This window comes from Cyprinus carpio, chromosome A16 (genome assembly GCF_018340385.1).
Source record: "Cyprinus carpio isolate SPL01 chromosome A16, ASM1834038v1, whole genome shotgun sequence".
Classification (NCBI taxonomy): domain Eukaryota; kingdom Metazoa; phylum Chordata; class Actinopteri; order Cypriniformes; family Cyprinidae; genus Cyprinus; species Cyprinus carpio.
This window is the reverse complement of record NC_056587.1, coordinates 7,136,530-7,160,009: the sequence shown is the minus strand read 5'-3', so window position 1 is coordinate 7,160,009 and position 23,480 is coordinate 7,136,530. Positions and strand designations below refer to the sequence as shown.

General features: G+C 36.8%; 4 protein-coding genes across 7 annotated transcripts; all 4 read left to right on the top strand.

Moving 5' to 3' along the window:
- Window positions 1-1,309: 1,309 nt before the first annotated feature.
- On the top strand, window positions 1,310-3,225 carry LOC109109704 (homeobox protein Hox-A11b). Its single transcript, XM_019122780.2, is given in 3 exon segments — window positions 1,310-1,449; window positions 1,452-2,094; window positions 2,820-3,225. Coding segments are annotated over 3 exon segments (981 nt in total). The 5' UTR covers window positions 1,310-1,344; the 3' UTR covers window positions 3,053-3,225.
- A 1,665-nt stretch (window positions 3,226-4,890) lies between these two features.
- On the top strand, window positions 4,891-9,568 carry LOC109108753 (homeobox protein Hox-A10b). Of its 3 annotated transcripts, XM_042772301.1 has the most exons (3): window positions 4,891-7,360; window positions 7,436-7,591; window positions 8,638-9,568. In XM_042772301.1, exons 1-3 carry the CDS (start codon window positions 6,820-6,822, stop codon window positions 8,913-8,915), a joined length of 975 nt encoding a protein of 324 aa, XP_042628235.1. In that variant the 5' UTR covers window positions 4,891-6,819; the 3' UTR covers window positions 8,916-9,568. The 3 variants fall into 3 exon arrangements, with proteins under 3 accessions (XP_042628235.1, XP_042628234.1, XP_042628233.1); XM_042772300.1 differs by having other exon boundaries at window positions 4,892-7,591; window positions 8,641-9,568; XM_042772299.1 differs by having other exon boundaries at window positions 4,895-7,591.
- A 2,421-nt stretch (window positions 9,569-11,989) lies between these two features.
- Window positions 11,990-17,810, top strand: LOC109109705 (homeobox protein Hox-A9b-like). Its single transcript, XM_042771893.1, has 2 exons — window positions 11,990-12,512; window positions 17,779-17,810. The coding sequence occupies exons 1-2, from the start codon at window positions 11,990-11,992 to the stop codon at window positions 17,808-17,810; spliced, it is 555 nt and encodes a 184-aa protein (XP_042627827.1).
- On the top strand, window positions 13,511-21,726 carry LOC109051360. 2 transcript variants are annotated; one of them, XM_042772298.1, is made up of 7 exons: window positions 13,511-14,374; window positions 15,126-15,169; window positions 17,779-17,875; window positions 18,055-19,010; window positions 19,123-19,290; window positions 19,436-19,531; window positions 20,582-21,726. In XM_042772298.1, the coding sequence occupies exons 4-7, from the start codon at window positions 18,057-18,059 to the stop codon at window positions 20,897-20,899; spliced, it is 1,536 nt and encodes a 511-aa protein (XP_042628232.1). In that variant the 5' UTR covers window positions 13,511-14,374; window positions 15,126-15,169; window positions 17,779-17,875; window positions 18,055-18,056; the 3' UTR covers window positions 20,900-21,726. The 2 variants fall into 2 exon arrangements, with proteins under 2 accessions (XP_042628232.1, XP_018924459.2); XM_019068914.2 differs by lacking the exon at window positions 17,779-17,875 and having other exon boundaries at window positions 15,126-15,186; window positions 18,646-19,010.
- Window positions 21,727-23,480: the final 1,754 nt, after the last annotated feature.

The window sequence follows — 23,480 nt, the reverse complement described above, 5'->3', positions numbered from 1 at the left end:
CATTAAAGGCCCCGTTATTGACAATATTGATAAAGGAAATTTAAACCAATCTCCCAAACACGTTTTCGTTGCTGAACATGCATGCAGCCGCTAATTGGGACAGTTTTATTGAATATTCCTTTTTGTGCAATCTTCTTTTATATTTTCTCTCTTTTTTCTTTCTTCATAAATGTTAGCATTTAGGGCTTTCCGGCCATTGTTCATGGTTTAATCCAAAGGAATTCTGCGGGGGGCACAGTCCAAGTTAAAACTTTATGGGCCTCAGCTGTGTTTTCAACACACTCTAGTGACCAACCCAAGTAAATTCTGCCTTTGTCTTGCCTAACTACATACATTAAAAGATTTTTGGCAAGCGAAAAAAAAGTTCTAGCAATTTTGCACATGAGAATGTTAATTTAACCTTATGGTAACTATATTTTTTAATGAACACTGTATGTGAGGGGGAAAAAAACATAACCTACGATGCATGTTTGACGCAAATGGTGCTCCAAACAAGAGAGGTTTGTTGAAAGTCATGAAAGAAGTGTACTATAATCATATTATGTAATTAATTAAATTATCTTGTAGTCATATTAACATTACAACACATGTTAATACTAAAACTACCCAAATTGTATATTTACGCAGTTATAATATAGCTCATTTGTAAGCGCCTTTTATAAAATTCATTATTATTTTGCGCTTTAACATTTATTTGTGACTACACTTCAAACTGTGGATTTGTGTTTTATTTTAACACACAGGCAAACAACGTTTTCAAACAAAACTGAGTAAAAGTGTACTATATTCCTATGCCAACTGGTCGAAGGGTATTCCACGTTCAAAATAATTTTTGAACTGATTATCGTGAAAGAAAGCCAAATATATGAAGCCAGAAACTTAATTCTATTTCAGTAGCATTACGTTCAAGAGTTTATTAGCCTTCATGCAACTATCAATTAACAAAGAGCATCACTTACGAATTCAAATTGTAAGGATACATCACTGCAAAAGACCTCTTATGTTTCTTCCTGGCAGCTTTATTTTTAAGACTGTAGACAACAGCGAGAAAAAGGATAGAGAGTTACGGCGACATGTGATGTCTGAGACTTGATAAAACAAATCCATAAACATCAGAAGTCCTGGTAATGTTACTAAGGCGCGTTGGCTGTTAAGCATGTCAATGGGTTTCTCCAGCAATCCAAATAGTTAACATAACCAACTGTGGTCCACTGTAAGCACACGTTCATCAATGAAAAGTATCGCTCACTCCTCAACGTGAAACATTTGCACATGTTGCCATACAATATTCTAAGAGGTGCATGTCAATTTCTGCCCTCGGTCACATGACTGGCGCTCTCTGGAATGGATGGAGATGGATCTCCACGTCAGCTCACGTCTCAAAATTTCTGCTCTGCTCAGTGCTTCAAAGCCACTGAAGCTGAAGCAGTTCTGTACTACGATGCGAGGCAGTACTATGGTTGTGGCGTGCCCAACCAAATGTCATGATGGATTTTGATGAGCGGGTACCCGTTGGGTCTAACATGTATTTGCCCGGCTGTACTTATTACGTGTCTGGAACGGAATTTTCCAGCCTTCCTCCTTTTCTGCCCCAGACCCCGTCTTCGTGCCCCATGACATACTCATACTCCACGTCCAGTTTGCCACAAGTTCAGAGCGTTAGAGAGGTATCTTTCAGTGACTATGCCATTGACACGTCCAGTAAGTGGCACTCCAGGGGCAATCTGCCACACTGCTACGCGACCGAAGACATGGTGCACAGGGACTGCCTGTCCAATCCTGGAACTCTGGGGGACATGCTATCGAAAAACAACTCGGTTCTTTACCACTCCAGCACGAGCCACACGTCCAATGTGTATGGCAGGAACGGAGTGCTTCCCCAAGCATTTGATCAGTTTTTCGAGACCGCCTACGGGAACGTAGAAAATCAGCCGAGCGAGCACCCGGTGGACAGAGCAACCAGCAAAGCGCCTCCGCCCGGGGAAAGAGGCAGCGACAGTTGTCGGGGAGCAGATGAGACCGAGCGCTGTGAAGAGACGAGCAGCCCAGAGCCATCTTCCGGTAACAACGAAGAGAAATTCAGCGGCAGCAGTAGTACGTATCAAAGCAGTTGTGTGAGAACGTTTCTGATGTAACGTGCTGTGGTTAAAGGTTTTATAAGCTGTTTTATAAGCATATAAGGTTTATAGAGGGCCCTGTATATTTACCCTAACAAAACTTTGTTATAAACGCAAGATCACGTGCTCGAAATTGAAATTGGCCGTGAATGATAGGCCATTTCCCTTTGAGTCTTCAAAAGAATGCATCTATTACAGTTTGGGCTTTTTGCTAATGCAGAATTATTTGAGATAGTAATTAAAATCCTTAGCTTAACGCCTCTGAATGCATGTTGTACAACAGGGAATTTAAAGAGCATTTTTCTTAGATATTGTTATGGAGTTTCTGATAAATATCAACTGATACATCTTTTCAGTTTTTCTTTTTTCTTTTGTGGTGAATGAAAAGTTATGCATATGAAATGTTATAGTCTCTATTATAAGTTATATTTATTATCAAACGACCCTGGCCTTTTTTCTTGTTGCAGAACTTGGTATTTCATTAATTTAAGGGCTGATTGTATATGTGTTATTACTGATTTATCGTTTAATTAATAAATTACATTTAGATAACAGCAACAGTTTATGCATTTAGCAAAACGGAAAGCGGGTGTATTAAGTTGTCTCTGCTGCATTAATTAAATGCGATTGTATATGATTTCTATGCAATTATATAAAGTTAAAGGTCAAATATATTTAAAGTCTTTCCTCTTTAAATTTCAGATGGACAGAAGACACGGAAAAAGAGGTGTCCTTACACAAAATATCAGATCAGAGAGCTGGAGAGAGAATTTTTCTTCAGTGTTTACATCAACAAAGAAAAAAGGCTACAGCTTTCCAGAATGCTCAACCTCACCGACCGGCAGGTGAAAATATGGTTTCAAAACAGAAGAATGAAAGAAAAAAAACTCAACAGAGACCGTTTGCAGTATTACACCACGAACCCTTTGCTTTAGATTGTCTATTGCTGAGAAATCATTTAGGCGAGATGGATAATTTCAGCTCCCAGAGCGCTCGAGATGTGACCTTCATCCCTCTGAGAGACTTTTTCATCGTGTAAACATACATTTATATTCTCAGTAATCTCCACCGTTTGAAATTAAAACTATTGTTATGATTATTATTATTATTACTTGTATTGTCATTTGTTGTTGTTATTATTTTTTTTCATTCTACTCAGTTAAGTGACTATTCAGTTTACAGGGATTTTATTTTTGTTATTACTATTAGCTATCTGACCAAGATCTGTACTTTTCGAATACTGTATGTCATATAGCAGTAAGTAGACTGTTCTTGAAATCTATTTTGGTGGAAAAAAAAAATGTTGGGGAGGGGGATATAAACACTAGTGGGAAAGAAGGTGGGTTTTAATCTGTTAAATACAGTTCCTTAATTGTGGTTTATATTATTAGACTTTGTTCCATTGAATAACGCAACATTTCTTGAATATAGCCTTATTGAGAACTAAATGCATCATGCGCGCTATATTCTCTTGTACTTGAATTGTGTGGACTTAAATTGTATATTTGATATTAGGTGTCTTTACTGCGCATTCTCCATGAAAATCGGGTCACTTAACAAGTGTGTTCAGAAATGTACAACAAAAAAATAGAGAGATAAATTATTTATTTTTAACGCAACATTTGGCTTTTAGGCAAAAGCAATAACAGCATGGACACTGCTTGAGTCCTCTGAAACCCCGAACCTGAATTGTATTTTCTTTTAGATTTCTGTGTTTCTCCACCTTTTCTCTAAAACGCGTGAAACTAGGCTATATCGATGTTGCAGAGCTCATTCATGTTCATGATAATCTCTCATGTTTATAACATCTCCTCAGTGTTATATAAATCAGTCTCTTGAGATATCTTGTGTTTTCTCTCCTTTTCCTGGAGCAGGATCAAATGTTTGATGGATCTTGCGTTATATTGCCTCCACGCTATTCTTTGATTCAAGGATCAAGTGTTTGCCGTTATTAATGCCTAGTATCCATTACGGAACTGCCCAAAACATGGCTGCGTTTGTCTCCATGAATCAAATGGTCTTTCAACAAATGGTTTAATGTCGACCTTTCAGATAAGTCTTTCTATTATATTGCTATTTTGAAGTGGCATGTAACATCTATACAAAATCTCTTAAGAATTAAATTCTTTTTTTGTTGTTGTTTTTCTTGAACATGGAAACAAAGACAATGGAAAAGTCTCGTTACTTCATATAATTTTACAGTTTCCCTGTATCAATATATCGATGATCCACTGCGAGAGGATCAGAAATTGATATGGCTTATGCCACTTCAAAGTCTTATAAAAAGGTCTACCATAAGATAATGACGACTGTTTTACGTGATGACCCTGACGGTTTGCGCATCCTTTGAGGCTCGATGGAATTTCGCCCTAATTACTGCACTTCCCCCCGTTGCTGCAGCAACTTGGTCATAAAACCCGTCTTAGTCTGGAGCATTTGTAGAATTGGAGTGAGGTGCCATAAACCGTCTGGGAACCAAGGTTATTAACTGTGACTAAGAGCTAGAAAACAACGGTTGGAACCATTGAAAGCTTGTGTTCACGGACCTTTCCGCCATCATTTGTCTCAGTGTCCCATCATGGCACCTCGACTGGATTGCTCACTATTTCGCTCTTTCGGCGATACATTTCTTGTCCACTGGGTGACGCACTTTAGATCAATGTCATTGCCGGGTATCTAAAATCCATGCTGCAACGTTTACTTTGTGTACGGGCAAAGGACTACGTCTTCGTAAACTATCCAAGACACTGTTTCAGGTAAACAGCCAAGTTACCATTCATAAATTTTAGTCAGCATTGCATTTATTTATTATATTTTAGATGATAGCAACATATTAATGCTCAAAACGTAGCCTGCAAGTAAAGTTTGTTTGATGATAAAAATCTTTTAATTTAAATAGTAGTAGGCTACCACTTGTAACAGTCTCAGAGTATGCTATTTGTTTGTTCCTGACAAACTGACCGGAGATTCATTTAAAAGAGTGTTTTTTTTTATTATTTTTTTTTTTTTATAAATTGTAGGAAAATTGGAGACAACGTGTTTTGATTCTTGATGGCTTAGCCTATAAGTTACAGTTTTACATTTATGCATTTTTGTATTATTCTAAAAAAAAATTCTACGCCATATAAAACTCAAAAAACTTCTGCAAATTGTTGTGATGTGTTAAATGAAAAATCTAATTATAAAATGAATGGTCTTTATTGGCTAATTAAAATTCATTTACTTTTAAAACAATAGCTAGACCTACCCATCTTAAGCCCTTTTGATATCTTAATGCAGAAAGTATAAAATTAATGTATTCCAATTATTAAAATTCATCTGTCAAGCCGAAAAGTAATTCGAATAATAATACATTTTTTAATAACTGCTCATTTTTATTTGACATACATTTCAGCTTGTGTGATAAAAGCTCGTCTTTAATGGTAACATTGTAATTAGTAAAAGCCTCCACTAGACAGTGTGAATCCAAACATTGGAGCAAGGACAACTTGTTTATTAAGAAAATTAGGTTAAGGCTACTTTGGTAGCCTTTTCTTTTTCTAGACCCGAGTCAGAATTACTAGTTGTGCTATTAGGTCGATATTTAAAAGTGCATGCTAATGCTCATATGCATTTATTATTTTAATCATAAATATGTTCCAGCTACAGGACGATTATCCTATACGAACAAAGAATCAGGCCTATTTGTGGATATATACTGTGAAGTATTTTTGACAGCGTAAAAACCGTTGGAAGGAAAGTTCAGAGATAGCACAATAAATGACCATTTACCACATCACATTAAGCCACACAGGCTGAAAAAAAAAACGAATAGAAAAAAACTGAGACCTTAGAAGTTTGGAATTATATTAAATGCAAATCAAATGACAAATATATACAACTGCGGTCTCGACATCACAGGCTGATTTTGAGATATAATATCTCCTGAACGCCAAAGGTAGGCATAGGTAAATTTAATCACAAACAACAATTGTGTTGAAATAGCTATATACTTAAATAATTTAAATGTTATGGGATCGTGGTTAGATTTCTCTCTATAAATAAATATAAAAGTTTTTTTTTTTTTTTTTTTTACTATTAATCCGTAACTGAACATTGTAATTATAAAGCTTATATAGGCCTACATGTAAATTTAAGTTAATCACATCTTTATTCTACAGAATGGAAATCCATATCCACCCCATAATGTGTTTCTGAAAAGCAGATTGAAAGCCGCCTCTCGTTTTGAACTTGAGTAAATAAATAAATAGTTTTGACCCACCGCGTGCATGAAAACCTTAACTCACTGTTTATGTGCTTAAAGGGCTGTTGGGGCAATTACAGTGTATCATAAAGGTTTACTATTTTAGCACTTGATCTCCTTTTCGATACCTTGTTGCTTTTGGGTTTTATATAGGCTACGTGGCTCACAAGGCTTTGTGGCTAAGCGGCGATGTCAGTATTAACAAAGTCAGTGGTCGTAAACATAATGCTGTTCCCGTTAAATTCTGGTTTTATTCGTTTATATTTTCAGAAATGACTGATCGGGTTTATGTAGATTTGACTTCAAAAAAATGTAGCAGCTTGAAAAAGATCTGGGACACATGGGTTACGTGCACACAGAGGGAGGAGTCACCGGTGCTCGTTGCCATTTAATTGGCTGTTAGCTCACATTGAGTTGTATAGTTATCAGTAATCATATTCAGCATGTTTTGCACAAGAAATGTCATCCAGAAAGGGCAATCTTCTTCCACCGTCAAATTATACCACAAAGATGTCATGCTCCGATAGTCCATCTGGAAATTCGTTTCTGGTAGACTCCTTGATCCACGGAAGGGCCGAGGGAAGTGGGCACTACTACCAAAACAGCGGAGTCTACTTGCAGCCGACCTCCGAGTATTCTTATGGACTGTCTAACTGTGGCTATTGCCATCATTCTGGACTCAAACGGAATGAGAGCAATTCGCAAAATGTAGTCCCTACGTGTGGGCCATATCAAGGCATGGAAACATGGCTGGAGACGTCGAGGTCCTGTCGCATTGAACAGCCTAACAACCAAATTGCCCCACGGTCGTTCTCGCCCACCATAAAAGAGGAAAACTCTTACTGCTTATACGAGTCTGAGAAGTGTCCAAAAGACACCATTACAGAGGACATATCGTACTCCCGGCTGACACCAAACTCATGTCCATCTAGCAACGATAACGGCTGCGTTCCGGTACCTGGTTACTTCCGTCTCTCTCAGACATGCACCACATCTAAAGGTTTTCCAGACAACCAGTCTGTATCGACTCATGCTGCTGCTCAACGCTCTACCCGATTTGACAGCTCTCTTTCAGCCACAGGAGCAGAAGCGAGCAGGGAAGAGAGCGGCGAACCTCCTACATGCGCACCATGTGCCCCGGCAAGAAACAAGGAGCTAAGGGGGTCTACTGGCACCGCTTCATCTCCAGAACCACCGGACAGTCCGGAGAAGGCGGTCACTGTTACTAAAGGTTAGTTTTGTTGTTGCCCAGCTCAAATGATTCGGATGTCCTTTGGGCGCGTATAAAACATTACCGCATTTGCGCGCGATAAATGTATGGAATTGTTTTTCTGATTTTTATTTAACTGCATGTAGCATTAATGTAATTTTTCGGATTATTTTAATTAATTTAATAAATACCCCATTAGGCTTTAGCTTGGCCAGATCTGGCAGCACAATTATGTGCGAGAATCTTCTATTTTTATTTTTAAATACATTTCTGAGGTCGTCTAGAACGCCCAAACCAATTTAGCTAAAGTCCTGGTGTCTGTAGTCGTCTCTGTTATCCTTTACACATAACATCCTTCGTGCCAAATGCAATGTGCAATGGTCATTTTTTCGTTTTTTAAGCTCACGTTTTAATAATAGCAAAACATTTTTTTTAAGCATATTGTTCACAAGTTCTTTTAACAAACATCTTTTCAAAACTCTGTGCAAACCTTCACATAGCACAACATTCATTTGCGTCGAACGCAGTGCTGTCTATCTATGTATATGGATTTAGCAAGCCTATTTTTTATTATTCTGTTTATGACCCCTTGATATTGTAATCACGATTTCGTTTATAAAATTATAAATTTTCTTGCATAGGCGGAGATTATAATTAGTTGCAATGCCTATAAACTAAAATTATTATTTTACTGTTCTTACAAGAAACGACAGATAAAGCGTCATCAGTGTCCCAGGCTATTGTTTTAACAAACAAAAATGAAATAATCAGATAACAGACAACAACTGAATTAATAAATCGCAACTCAATTCATACTCATACTATTAATATGGCTACACACTATAGTATCAAAAGAGTCATGTTTTAAATTAAATGCTTATGTGAGAATGTATTACTAATGTTGAACAGCAAGTGGAATTATTGTATGGATATTACATGTTGTTGATATTAGTTTTGTAAATAAATAACATTCATTGGGCGTGTAAGGTCATTGCATCCCATTACAGTGTTGTGAAATGGGGGCTTGCAGTTGGACAGTTTGGACTAATATTGTCTCAAATTTCCAGCAGGAGATTCCAAAAGCAACAATACAGCTAACTGGCTGACGGCGAAGAGTGGCCGTAAGAAGCGTTGTCCCTACACCAAACACCAGACTCTAGAGCTGGAGAAAGAGTTCCTCTTCAACATGTACTTGACACGAGAGCGTCGCCTCGAGATCAGCCGCAGCGTTCACCTCACGGACAGACAAGTCAAAATCTGGTTTCAGAACCGACGGATGAAGCTGAAGAAGATGAGTCGAGAAAACCGAATCCGAGAGTTGTCGGCCAACTTCAGTTTTTCATGAAGCCTCCTCGCTTTATAGATCTCTGGCGCCCTCCTCCATCAGCTGCATTGGTAGCCTACATACAACAAATCGTCTCCGTAGGTGTGTGTGCACTGTGCATAGATGACTTGTGCAAGATACTATTGATAACTTATTGTGTGTCTTATACTGTTGACGTTTTTATCTGTTTATGTATAATTTTATTTGACAACTCAGTCGTCATAACATGTCATGGTTATTTATAAACTGTCAAGAGTAGCCCACTTCACTGTAAAAGCAAGAAGAAAATATAAGAATGCTGAAGGTGTTCATTGTACATAGCATTCAGACTATATTGTATATTTACTGTATATAACTGCGGTATTTGCATGTTGTAATAATAACTATTATGAAACAGTTTTTAAATAATAACAATACGTTTCTTTCTAAGTACGACCTTGTCATGTATTTGCTGTTCTAGGCATAAGTGGGAAAGTCCGGTTCTTAAAATGTAGAAACTTATAAACATTACGGGACTTCCTGAATTATTTTAACAGCAATCAAAGGTACCATCTTTTTGGAAACAGAGGCCAAAGAGATGGTCTCAGATGTAAATTAATTATTACATGGAAGAAAATAAATAAAGGCATGTACGTAAAAATTATATTACTTTTAAATACAATTAGTACAAAACATTCCTGTTTTTCTGAGCTTTCTTTATAACGGGGATTTTGGAGAAACGATGACTGTAACTTTGCTGACTGTAAAATGACATGATTTATATAATTCTCAACGCAGCCAGTACTGGCCCCGTGAAGAGTCACACAAAAATTATAAATACAATTATATTCCTGTCAACGTTCGGGTTCTATTTCTAATTTAATCTTATTTTCATTTAAGGGAGCATTCAATGAAAACTCAACAAGTATTATGAGCTAGCACTGGTTAAGACCACAGCAATGTGCAAAAAAAATATATATATATATATATATATATATATATATATATATATATATATATATATATATATTATATATATATATATAATATATTATATATTATTATTATTATTATTTGTAGGCCTTCTGCAGAAAATATAAAAATACGTTCTTAACTTCTTACCTTCACAAGCAAGAAACAAAGACAACTGCTAAGTGATTTAGGTAGTTTTATGTTGTTGGGATCTATTTTACATCCACACAACACGAAACTGTCTTAATTGCCTCGCAGTGAGAATCAGCACAACAACAAGACAAACATGTTGCGGTGAATTCTGAAAAGTTTTTTACAAAAGTATATTTTATCTTGAAAAAAAGACCAGCAATTCTCAGCAACACATGATAGGCTATTTTAACGACATCATTTTAATGCACGAACTGCACTAGTGAGGTGAATTTATTTACAGTTGTATAAAAAGTAAATGTTGGAGTGCAGGTGTAGACAGCAAGGCCTCGGTTACGATCAATGCACTTTGGCCAAAGCCGCGTGCGCGACTGAGACTGAGAGCACGCCCACGTTGCCGGATGCGTCTGCTGGACCGGAGGAAAAGCACAAAGGCTTTATTGGCCATATTCAGGCCAGACAGCCAAGTTACAACCCGAAGAAAAACAGAGTAATAGCCCGTTATAAACAAAGTCTGTTGAAGAGCCCAGAGATCCACTCTTCGGAGGACAAGATCAGAGCAATGCTCATTGACCAGAGGGAGAGAAAACCTCTATTGTGTTTTCATGGCGAAGACTAAAAAAAAGATCAGGTTTAAATTTATAGTGTATCTACTATTAAAACAACACTGCATATACTCATACTTAATGTTACAAATAGGTTGCTGATTTCCAAATACGATACAAGCTATTGTCGATAATGCCGTGCAAATCTAGATGCTATACGTTTATGATTAAGTCTAACCACTGCAAATATATTTACAAATACAAATTTTTAATTATGAAGCATACAGTCAATTTCACTGAAAGTGTATAGGATATTACTAAAACAATCCCTTTTTTGTCTTGTATTAGCTTATTCAAGAATACTAGAACAATATAATATCATTACATAACATTGTGATTGTGACATTCCGATAAAAATCAAGTTTTTAATTATTATTTTTTTTAGTAGTGTTGATCAATTAATACAGTTTACAATTGCATTAATTCTTTTTCAGTGTTTTAATCTTTACGGCTTGATTTGAACTGTTTTAAGATTTTGTTTTGATGCGTAGAACCTATAGCTTAATTTGAAACATAAAACAAAAGGTCTGTTTTGTACAAGTATCTGATAAAGTCCGGTAAAGCTTTTGTATTATTATTATTTTTTTCAGTTAGTTTTGTTCACGGCTTAGTTCACGTTCACAGTGTGCCTTGCTGAGGAGCAGGCTGAAGGTTTGAGCGCGTTGTTACTGAATGACTGGTCACTTAGCAGGTCATATCTCAACTATCCAGTGGCACTTATTGCCATATAAAGTACAAATATGGCTCACGTAAAGATCCTTTTTATTTCTGAACTATTTTATGTCCTCTTGTGCTCAACTAGTCCGCGCGGAATACTACTTGTATTCTCCATAAATTTATTTTGGGGTTGTGCAAAATTTGTGAAAAATAAACTTTCTGTCTAAAAAGGGGCAGTTGAATTGAACTGCAGGTATTTAGAGGCCTATGCAATGACACGACAACGTTTTTACACGTTTGGGGTTTTATTTTATTATTGCAAACAGTAGACCTACTCCATTAAAAACTGGATGCGGAAATTCTACAAAAACGCTTCTCAAATAACTATTTTTGTTACGATTGGTTATTAGAAGCTGAAGCTTAACAACATGAATAAAATCCAATCCACCTTCATAAAAGCATATGACTACACCATTAAAAAAATGACTTGTAAAATGGAGGCCATTTAACAGTGTGCACTGGTTAGGCTTCCCCCTTTATCTCCCACGTTCTCTCCCACAGTCACGTGTCTAGCACATCCAATCCAATCTCTGCAGTGATTCAACTTATCAGAGGTCTGTAGTTCACAGCGAAGTCAAGTAGTTAGTTACTTGATTTCAACGGATTCTGCTTTTGTGTCAGTTTCATTGTGGGTGCATCTGTTCGGCTGGGCTCTCTGTGCTTGTTTTTGTTATGTCGACATTGGGGACACTGAGTTACTACGCTGACTCACACATTCCACACGAGAATGACGATCATTTGGCGGCGAGGTTCTCATCTGGCCCCGTGGTCCAGGAGCAGGCTCGGGAACTGACGCTACTTGAATATGGCGAACAGGAGCAATACACTTTCCAAGCCAAATCATCAATTTTTGGTGCGTCATGGAGTCCCATGCAGCCCCCAGGCACATCTATCGCCTACCACCCGTACATTCATCACCCATGCTCAACAAGAGAAACCGATGGAGCATCCGTGCGTTCCTGGGCGTTAGAACCGCTGCCTGCCCTGTCCTTCACGGGATTATCCACAGAAACACACCATGATATAAAACTTGAACCACTGGTTGGGAGTGGTGAGTGCACCACGCATACATTACTTGTGGCCGAGACTGACAATAACACGACTCAAGCAGAGAGGAAGGTACTGGACGATGCGCTTTCCAACGGATCACAGAATGAGAAAGCTCCAGCAGAAAGGAAACCGGATCTAGACCCAAGTAAGTGCAACTAATTTTATATCAGAATGTATCAGAATATGTAGGACTAATTTTACTTTAAGAGATGAATTCAATAGGCTTCGTTTGTGCATAATATAAAGCTTGTCTTTTGTGAGAGACATCAACATTGCCTGTTTATTCTAGTTAAACATTCCTATATTGTACAGTATTTTCAGTAGGTTATAAGGAAGCCTAAAGGTCTTCTAAATAGGCCTTTCTTTCTCTTTTCGTTCTGGGGGTGGCAATAAGCTAGTGCATTTGCATTTGACAGCATATATGCAATTTCAATGAAATGTGTCCAGTAATTAAAAATGCCACATATTTGCAGCATAATTAATCATTATAGACTATAGACTGCATGTCATGTAACATGTAACAAAGCTTCTCTGAAGTGCTGCTCTACAAATTACATTTGATTAAATGTGATGTAAAAGACCGGATATAAACGCACAATTGTTGCCATTAAACATAAAATCTGGATTTTTGAGCATGTTTTTCCCTTATAGACAGTAAAACCCTTATTTATCCCTTATTCAATGATGCAAAAATTGACAGTAGGAAGAAAGTTTTAGCTTGCACATAAAATTTTCGATCATGCATGCAATCCGTGATTGTGCTTTCCAGTTTCAGCATATCAAGATTGTATCATAGCCTATATTAGACTCTTTTTTCTTCTCGCGCGTTGATCATAAAATGGCCGCAGTATTTTTCAAGTGGCAACATGACTAGCTCTCTCTCTCCGACCCTTCTTGCAGATAACCCTGTGTCCAACTGGCTGCATGCGAAGTCCACTAGGAAAAAGCGCTGTCCATACACTAAGCATCAAACTCTTGAGCTGGAGAAAGAATTTCTGTTTAATATGTACCTCTCACGCGACCGTAGATATGAAGTGGCAAGACTTCTAAATCTCACCGAGAGACAAGTCAAAATTTGGTTCCAAAATCGTAGGATGAAGATGAAGAAATGCAATAAAGATCATCCAAAAGACATTTAAAAAGTGGAAAACTATGAATGCACTGTGCGAAGGTGTTTGTGAAAATAGCCTTTTTCCTCACGCACAACCACGGTAGATTATTATTGATAGAATACATTTTGTAATGTTAGATGTACATTGCACAAACAAGGGTATGCTTGAATATATAATTGTGTCTATGTATACAGCTTGTATGGTGATAGTTCTCTTATTTGGTTTCCTTGTTGTAGGTCTAGCATTTCGATTTCTGTACATTTTAAATGTTAACATTTTGTTTTTTAAAAGTTTTTAAAGCACCAGTTCATGATTTCAGGGAAATGTGTTCTGCGATGTGAAATGCTGATGATATGAATGAATTTCAGATTTTTTTTTATTCAAAAATGACTTGTAGCGTAATGTATCAATGTTTAATGTGACTACCTACACTGTAAGACCGAACAGTAAAGGTTTGATAAATAAAATGGGTTGTAATAACTTAAAAAAATTAAAAAGTTCATTAGTCTCAAATCTTCTGCGTCATGTGTACATTTTTTTATTTTTAAGTTTACAGTGCTCAACCGCTTTAATATATTTTTGTTATAGCACTCAAAGTTTAACGCGATCCCGCCTGACGTCACATCCATGTGCATTCAACGTATATGCTCATCTGCGCCTGGGAGAGAGTTCGCCATTTTGGTCTGCTTGCCTCAGGTGCGCTTTTTTTTTGTCTAGAAAATTTGAGAAAATATAGCGAAACAGGTTTCACAGTGGCAGTATTCTGTGAATACTTCTGAGAAGACACGCGCTGTAGCATGCAGCAATTTTACGAAGATCATCGGACAAAGTTTTACTCCGTTTTGACCACGCTGTCTGCTGTTATATCGATTTTGGTTTTGGGAGCATTAATCTGGTAAGTAATCTATTAACATTATATTTTACTGTCGTTTTTACAATTATCTGCAAACTTGGTGTCTTGAAAGTGGATTTATTTTATGCCTTTACAAGTAAATATGATGTGCATCGCAAACTAGCAAACCGGTAATCATTGAATTCGGGCATGACATTATCCTTGTTAAACAGTCACAGTTGGGGTTCGCGTTTTGCGGTAAAAAAAAAAAAAAAAAAAAAAAAACACTTGAATAATGATTGTGGTGACGACCAACAAACGTGGCGTGCTAGACCAGGGAAAAATTGGCGGCACACACTTTCCTTGTAACGTTAGCTGTTAGCCACTCTCGTCAAATTTGCTCTGTTCACACACGCGTGGTTTCAGTTGTCCCTATATATTTTTTTGTAAATATAGATATTTTGGAACGAATTCATCGGCTTGGTGCCTTTACCTGAGTGTCAATGTTAAAGCACAGATTAAAACAAGCTACCTTAATTATGTTTTTTACCTTAACAAGTTATATGCATGTTTACATTTTTTTACAGAGTTTGTTACTTTAACATGTACCACAGAGATAAATGCAATAAATACTGTGTTAGTTTACTAATGTTCATGCAGAAGTGTGTGTTACTAAGATTATCTATTCCACATTACACATTTCTGTGCTGGTATTTAGCTTTTAACACTTTAAAAAGCAGACAGTATACTGATAAGTGTTTTTTGTGAACATTGCAACCTTACTAAATTTTGAATCTTCAATTTTTTTTTTTAGGTTAAAACTGAAGCAGCTGGCCAGCAGACAGAGTTTTCAGTGCGGTATGTTGAAAAACTATTAACAACAATGGACACATTGCAATATAGTGACTAAAATGTGATTGAGGACAGTGTACATAGAACCATTTAAGCAAAAATCCAATGGCTTGGAGGTGCAAACTTTGTGCTGCTGCCTTTGATAAAAGGACACATGTACTGGAACATTATCGTTTACATCATAGCAGTGTTTCTTCAGTCAGTCCATTACCACGTGTCCATGATGACTGTGTCAGCACATTTCAGACTGTAAATGCATTAAAAATACACTTATCACGAATACATACTCAGATGGAGCATGATGTGAATCCAATGGAAAGGGTTTCATTCCTCTGTCCTAAATGTGGTTTCAAGCAGCCTTTTAATGGGAAAACTATCCTCAGTCATTTAAGGGCACATTTAAAACAACATGAGATGGTGGATTGTCCATATAAAGACTGTCACTATCGCAGTAATGTGTATACCTCTTTCAATGCCCACAAAAGTAGGCATCATCCAGATGCTGATGCTCATTTGTCAAATTTTAAGAATGATATTATCTTAACAGAAACTGACAGCCCCACAATGCTGGGTCAAGTTACAGCTACTGACTTTCCTCAGAATCCTCCTGAGCATGAAAGTCCTGACTATAGTCCTCTTGAGTCGACTTATGATACTTGTGAATTGCAAGCTCAACTAAAAAGCAACTTGTCGTCTTTGTTCTTGAAAATGCACAGTATTCTTCATGTTTCAGAGACGGCAATACAAGACATAGTTGAGAATTTGGGGCAGATATTCTTACTGTCCAAACCTCTTGTGAGAGACTCTATTATGACGGTTCTTCAAGAACATGAACAGTCAATCAGTGATGTCCTTCTTAATGATTTAGTTGAAGCTATCATGAAAAGTAATGTTTTTGTCAGTGCAACTGCGGAAGGTGCAGAGCTGTCTACTTCTAAGCGAAGGAAAACATTTGTGAGAAGCAACTACCCTCTGGTAATGCCAGTACAATATACTGTAGGTTTGAGAGAATGCACAGTGGTATATGTTCCAGTACTACAAATGCTTCAAGCTATGTTTACAAATACTGATCTTAATGAAAAAATTCAAGCCAACCCGTCATCACCAGGAATGTACATGTCTCATGAAGATGGAACCTATTTTAAAGAAAACCAGTTTTTGTCAGAAGCAGGAGAGCTGAAATTGTCACTCATTTTGTATATGGATGACCTTGAAATAGCAAATCCTTTAGGCACATCCAGAAAAATCCACAAGCTTTGTGCAGTATATTGGTTGCTTGCAAACCTACCCAGTAAGTATAGGTCCAGCCTACATGTCATACAGCTAGCGCTGCTATGCAAAGTATCTGACGTGCAGAGGTGTGGTTATGAAAGTATTCTGTCACCTTTGTTGAAAGACTTGCAAACTCTTGAACAGGATGGCATTTTCATTGAAACCCTTGGTCAGCGTGTTCAGGGCACCGTGTTGTGCGTTGCAGCTGATAACTTGGCTGCTCATGGTCTTGCAGGCTTTGTGCAGTCATTTCGAGGACAATACGTCTGCAGATTCTGTTGCTGTACTACAGAACAAATACAGATCAGCGAAGTTTCTGAAGGAGAGTTCAGCATGAGAAAGAAGGAAACTCATGATCTACATGTCCAAAAAGTTGTGCAGGAAGAAAATGTAGCTCATTTAGGTGTTGTGGGTGAGTGTCCTCTTAGCAAGGCCCTGCAGCATTTTCATACCGTTACAGGTTTCCCACCAGATATACTGCATGATTTGTTTGAGGGTGTTGTACCTGTTGAGTTGGCTTTGTGCATCCGTGAAATGATTCGGCGGAAGTATTTCACGCTTGAATATCTGAACACAAAGATTCGCACATTTCCGTATCAGCATTTTGACAAGATTGATAAGCCACAACCAATCCCAAAGACTTTTGTTGCCAAACTAAGTATTGGAGGAAATGGACATGAAAATTCTGCTTTGCTGAGATTATTACCCTTGATGATAGGAAGTAAGGTTCCAGAAGGCAATGAAACATGGGACATAATAATGAACCTTAAAGAAATTGTCCAGCTTGTGTTATGTCCTTCTTTCACAGAGGAATCCCTTCAGTACCTGCAGACCAAAATAAGTGATCATAGACAGGCTCTTAAAGCTGTGTTTCCAGACTTTAATCTCAGACCAAAACACCATTACATTGAACATTACCCGGAACTGATCAAGTGTTTTGGGCCTCTGGTTCATCTGTGGACCATGAGGTTCGAAGGGAAACATCGTTTTTTTAAAAGGGTGATGCATGACACACAAAATTTCAAAAATGTCTCGAAGACTCTTGCTGATAGGCATCAGTCCATGATGGCTTTTCATATGAATGCCCCATCTTTTTTCAAACCCCAAATACAAACCAGAAGTGTTACTTCTGTGCAGGTTACTACTCTACCTCAAGTGGCGAAAGACTTCATAAAGACCAAGACAGACAGCCAAAATATATATACCACATCAGTGGTCTCCATACATGGCACAGATTATGCAAATGGAATGTTTGTTTCTGCAGGACAGTCAGGGGGACTTCCTAATTTTTGCAAGATTGAATGTATACTTCTTGTAAATAACTCTGTGTCATTTCTGTGCAGGTCCTACGAGTGCTGGTACATTGAGCATTTAAGATCATTTAAGCTGACATCATTGGACAACTTCTCTGTGCATGAGCTATCAGAACTAAATGACACAGTAAGTCTCCCAGCATACAACATTGATGGACATTTGGTGTTAACACAGAAAAGGTTCATTTTGATCAAACACCTGGATGACTAAAATGCATTTAGAAATGTTGACTTAGTCATTTTAAATTAAGTTGGGAAAAACATTGACACAAGCTTTTTTTTTCTTTTCTTTTTTTTTTTTTACAGGAATGGAAGCGCAGAACTTTTTCCTGCATGTCCATACATCCACTGACATTGTGAGGAAGATGACTTTATCTTCACGTCCAGCATCTGTGGAAGAGCTAAAAACAAAGATAAAAGAGAAATTTGATCTCACCATTGACTTTACCCTATCATACCAAGATCCTGACTTCAACGGGCAGCTATGTTCCCTTTTAGACATTGAGGAACTTCCACAGAAGGCTGTCCTTATAGTGGTGCGATCTGAGAGTGATGCTAGTTCTGTAACATCTGATGACACAGTAATATCGCCACATGCAAGGATTCCAGAGAGGGCTGAAATATGGCCTTGCATTTTTCGAGTGCCCACTTTTTCTTTTGAAGTAGAACTTGTACTTGCTGAGGGAAATGCTGCATACGAGACAACAGGAAAGACTTTGAAGTTAAATAGAGGACAAAAGCACAACATTCTTGAGACCCTAGCAGAACAAATGCATGGCTATAAAGCATACCCTAATGTTAAGGAAATTTCTATGGTAGCAGAAGCCCTTGTCAACAAGCATCCCTGTCTAAAAGAGCCAGGCTCTTGTGCAGGTTGGTATGGATGGAAGAACAGCCTAACATTTAAGATGGGCAACTACCGCACAAAATTAAGTCGTGCTGGATCTCTGGAAGTTGCTGTAAATTCTGGAAAGAGGAGTAAAAACAACCCCCAAAAAGATGCCCCTCACACGAACATCAAAAGACCAAAAAGGGCAGAGATTAATTTCCTTCCAAATTTCCCAAGAGATGAAGATGCTTCAAGCCTCGAACAACAAAGACAAAGAATTATAGATGAAGTTCAGATGACTGACAAAAATCTTGTCCTGATCACAAAGTTAATGGACAGCACTTTTGCTTTGCGGCGCAAAGAGATCGTCTGTAATGAGCTACCAGTTAATGAAATCCTGAAACGATGGCCTGCTCTTAAATTAGAGTCGCAGGTACAAATATTTCCTTTATTATAACTATTCAAGATCTTTACATTTAATTGTTTGTTGTGGTTGTGTTGAATGTTCAAAATGTGTAAGTTTCTTTTTGTGAATGTTTTTACAGATCTGTGCTGAGTTTCACAGAGTGACAAATGTCAACCTAAAGAATTGTTTCTTTGCTCAACTGGACCAACATACCCACCGGCTTCAGAGCCTGTTTCGGAAAAAAGCTTCTCGGACAGGAAAAGCTTCTGAACTCCTGGATCAGCTCTTCAGGATTTATGACCTCCAGGTCAGTTGGTTACAATTCTTAATGCCTGGTTAAGGTGCTTAATTATCTTTAGTTGAACTCTAATGGTTCATGAATAGTGTTGTGAGGCTATACTGATTAGCATCCATACTGAATGATTTTTTTTTTTTTTTTCTGACAATGAAAGGATCAAGTTGATGTCCATGTTAGACGTGCTGTGGTACTCCGGGCTCTCCCTCCGTATATGCATGAGAGTGATGTCAGCTTTTTCAAGATGTGGGACGTAAGTGTGCATATTCAGCAGTGTCTATAGTTTATTAAAATAATTGCCGTCACATGTGAACACACCTATGATCTGATTGTGGTTAATAGATATGCAGGTTGTGATTGTGTTTGCCTTTTTTGGACTGTCCTGGTATTCAGTGTTGGGGTAATGCATTACAAGTAACGCGAGTTACGTAATCAGATTACTTTTTTCAAGTAACTAGTAAAGTAAAGCATTACTTTTTAATTTACAAGAAAATATCTGAGTTACTTTTTCAAAAAAGTAACGCCAGTTACTTTGTATTCCCATTTTTTGACTGAAAAGCCTCCTGTTCCCATATTGGGAGAAATCGGAAGTATGGAGGCGTTGTGTGCGCTGTGTGAACATGATGTTACTGTAGTTCTAGACTAAATGAGTGGGATTCATCCCACTCACAAAAAAAAACAAAAAACAAAACAGATTTAGTATTCATCAAAATTAATCAAAACAGTGAAATGCAAACTCAGAATATTACGCAAACCTGCAATAACTAAATATATTAAATAACACAAATGTATCTATTCCCATTTTATTAACAGTGTCTTTGCTGCTGACCTTTAATGATCCAGTTCAACCATACTAATAATCAAAAATGACTTTAGATAAACTAACAATTGTGCTTCATTGTTTTTTTTTTTATTGATGAAGAGTGTTGAACCTTGTTCTCCTGTGTTTACTGTACAGACGTGAATTTACTTTTCCTTCAGCCTGAGGTTTATTCATTACACTTTTTGGTGTGAAAGGGCTTTTACATTTGCTATAAATAGAACGTCTTATATTAAAAACAATCAAGCCCTGCTCATATTTAAAAAAGTAACGTGAAAGTAACGCAAAAGTAATGTAACATTACTTTCCATAAAAAGTAACTAAGTAACGTATTTAGTTACTTTTTTAGGGAGTAACGCAATATTGTAAGGCATTACTTTTAAAAGTAACTTTCCCCAACGCTGCTGGTATTTGACTGCAGGTTTGGTGTCAGCTTTAAAAAAAAATTTAGTAATGGGTAATTGTTTCTCTTGTTGTCTTTAGGTGGAGCAGTCTGATGAACCGAACATCAGTGATGTACCACTTGGGCTCCTCCTAAGCAATCAGACATCATCAGATGCCCATTTTTTCTGCCCAGAGAGGATTGCAGTTCTGATTGAGGGTAACATTGTTATTGAGTCCTCCACACTGGCTGATGCATTCGTCATTCTCTTTGCACTTACATACACCCTGCACCTTAACTATCCAAAACAATTGCTCAACACATTTGACTTCGTCCAAAAGGTCCTGATGGGTCTTGAGGATGGAAAGTTGAGGCCTAGAGTTCTGAGTCTGAAAAATGACCTGTTAGCAGTAGTGTAAGCACATTTGTTTTTCTTGCTGTAAAACATCTAACAGATGGGTTTTATAGATATTGTTCCTGAAGTTTTAATGTGTTAAAGTTGAATGAAGTCCTGTTTTGTACATTTTTATACTTGTGTAATATGTTTGTGGATCTAATACATATATTTGTATTGACATATTCTAAATGTGTCGTATGGTGTGACAACAAACAATGTGGAAAAAAATCTTTTAAAATAGTTTAATCTCTTTAATGGTATTTGTTTAATTCTTATTTCTAAATCTTTGCAATGTCACACCATAGGACATATTTACAAATATAATACACGGGTAATTCTGAAATTGTGGAATGGTGTGCTTCCATTAGGCATCTTCACATAGGGTTAACTGCAAGTTAAATGATGGCTTCCTTGCAGCAGAGAATTGCACACTGCCATACTGTTTTGTATATTAAACCTCTTACAGAATTGTTGTATATTATAGTAGTTGTAATGTAAAATGCTTGTTGAAGGACTGAATGTTCGCATTGGATACTTGCACATTGGTGTGACTGAGAGATTCTGTATCTGTTTACATTGCAGTGCACAAACTTCAGCTTTATTTTGTGTACGTAACAAAACACTAAAGATATGCTTTGTATTATACTTATAATATTTGTAATACGTGTTACATTTCATACATCTGTATTTTATAATTTCAATTTGTTACAGTTAAATGTTTTTCATAATTGTTTTAGAAAACTTATAGTGATCCGGATGTTGAATGACGTCATTTGTTTACATTGCAATAATATGAGATTACAAATATTTCAAGAACGTCATATTTGGTTAATAAACAAGTTACTTGCACTTAAGTCTGTCTGTGGTTATTTTGCCTTATTCAAAATTTAAAGTTTTAAATTATAGGAGGATTATAATTCTAAGACAGTGTAAGAGTCCCCAATTAATGTAAAAAAAAAAAAATAAATAGTTAACAAAAAATGAACAATTTGATTGTAAGAATGTAAATATTTCATTTTAAAACCAATGAAAATGTTCACGTTATCTGTACCCAATATAAATATGTACTGTAAACTCAAAATACCTAGTTAAAAAAAAAAACATTATATGGTAATAGACACTTAAAAAAATATATTTTATTGAACTTAAAAAAATTAAGTTAATTTGACTTAAAATGACCTGTTTTGTCTGCTTCAAATATTTCCCCTTACCTAATCCAAAACTTCACAACCCACAGTAAAGATGTATTTGAACTACCTATGTATTAAGATTAATTTATGTTGTGTTGTTTGTCATTGAAATATTTCAGTGAATTTTGTAACATTTACGTGCTTGTAATGTTATATGTGAACACATTAATTGCATATGCCAATACCTCAAATGTTAGTCGTTTTCAAATAAATTCCACTTATGTACATGAATAAATTTCTGATACATAGTAAATTTCGTTAAGACTCTTTATGCCAGTGGTCTGGGAAAATATGAAATGAATAAATTTTTCCTGGGTTACATTCTAATGAAGTTAAAAACTGCGAAATTGCGAAGTTGTCACTAATAATTGCAGTCCTGTATTTCTGTGCTACACAGCACATAAAGTTCCAGACTCATGAAAGACTCAAATAAATCGCTCCTGAACGAGACTGACAATGACTACAATCCCATGGTATTTTTACGCTATACAAAGAGAAATATTTTACCGCCCTCCAAACAGTTTTACACTTCTCATGTTCTCGCACTTATTCTACCGTTATTTTGCAACCCACTGTTTAGTGTCCTGTTAACGGCCTGGATGCCGTTCTTCCAAATAAATAAAGCTTAGTTTGATGCTCGTAGACAGGCCTGCACATTCTATTTGTGCCTTGCCCCTGCAAGCGATATTAGTGGCCGTGCGGCAATAAACCACAATCACAGTCTTAACTGTTTATGGGGTGCAAAGCGATTGAGGGCGGAACTGGAACGACTTCTGGACGCCCAACGCCTATATTACAATTAAAATTACAGTAACACATCATATATATATATAATTATTATTATTATTAGTTTTCATTGTATTATAATTATTATTGTGTATGTTTGTATATATAAACACACAAAATAGCTATAGGAAAACAGAAAAAAAAACTGCTGCAGACCTAATCTTCAAAGGCTTTACCCCAGACAACATCGTAAAATGGGGCTTTTTTCTCTGCTAATTACTTTATTACTCCTCAGTAACAATTAAAACGTTGCAGAACTGATCACCCATTTGTTGCCTCGTCATGCATAAAGTGACGACGGAAACACAACCTATTGCTACTTTTTCTTGCGTCCAATATCACTGTTGCTTTGCATTTTTGGTCATTTAAACTTCAACATGTAAAAGAAGCCGAAGTGTTGCTTTAAAGTTAATATTTAGCCTACATTACGTGAATGTTTAAGATAGCGAATAAAACACTCTTGTTAGTTTTTTTTATCCTTAAAGATGAATCACAAAAGTGCACTGATTTTGGCTAAATGGCAAGCCTAGGAATTCTAAATATTTCGTTTTAGTAAGGGTGCTTGCCCCCAACGCTTCACATCTTATTTAACACACCTGATTCATCAGTGTATCAGCTCATTAGTAA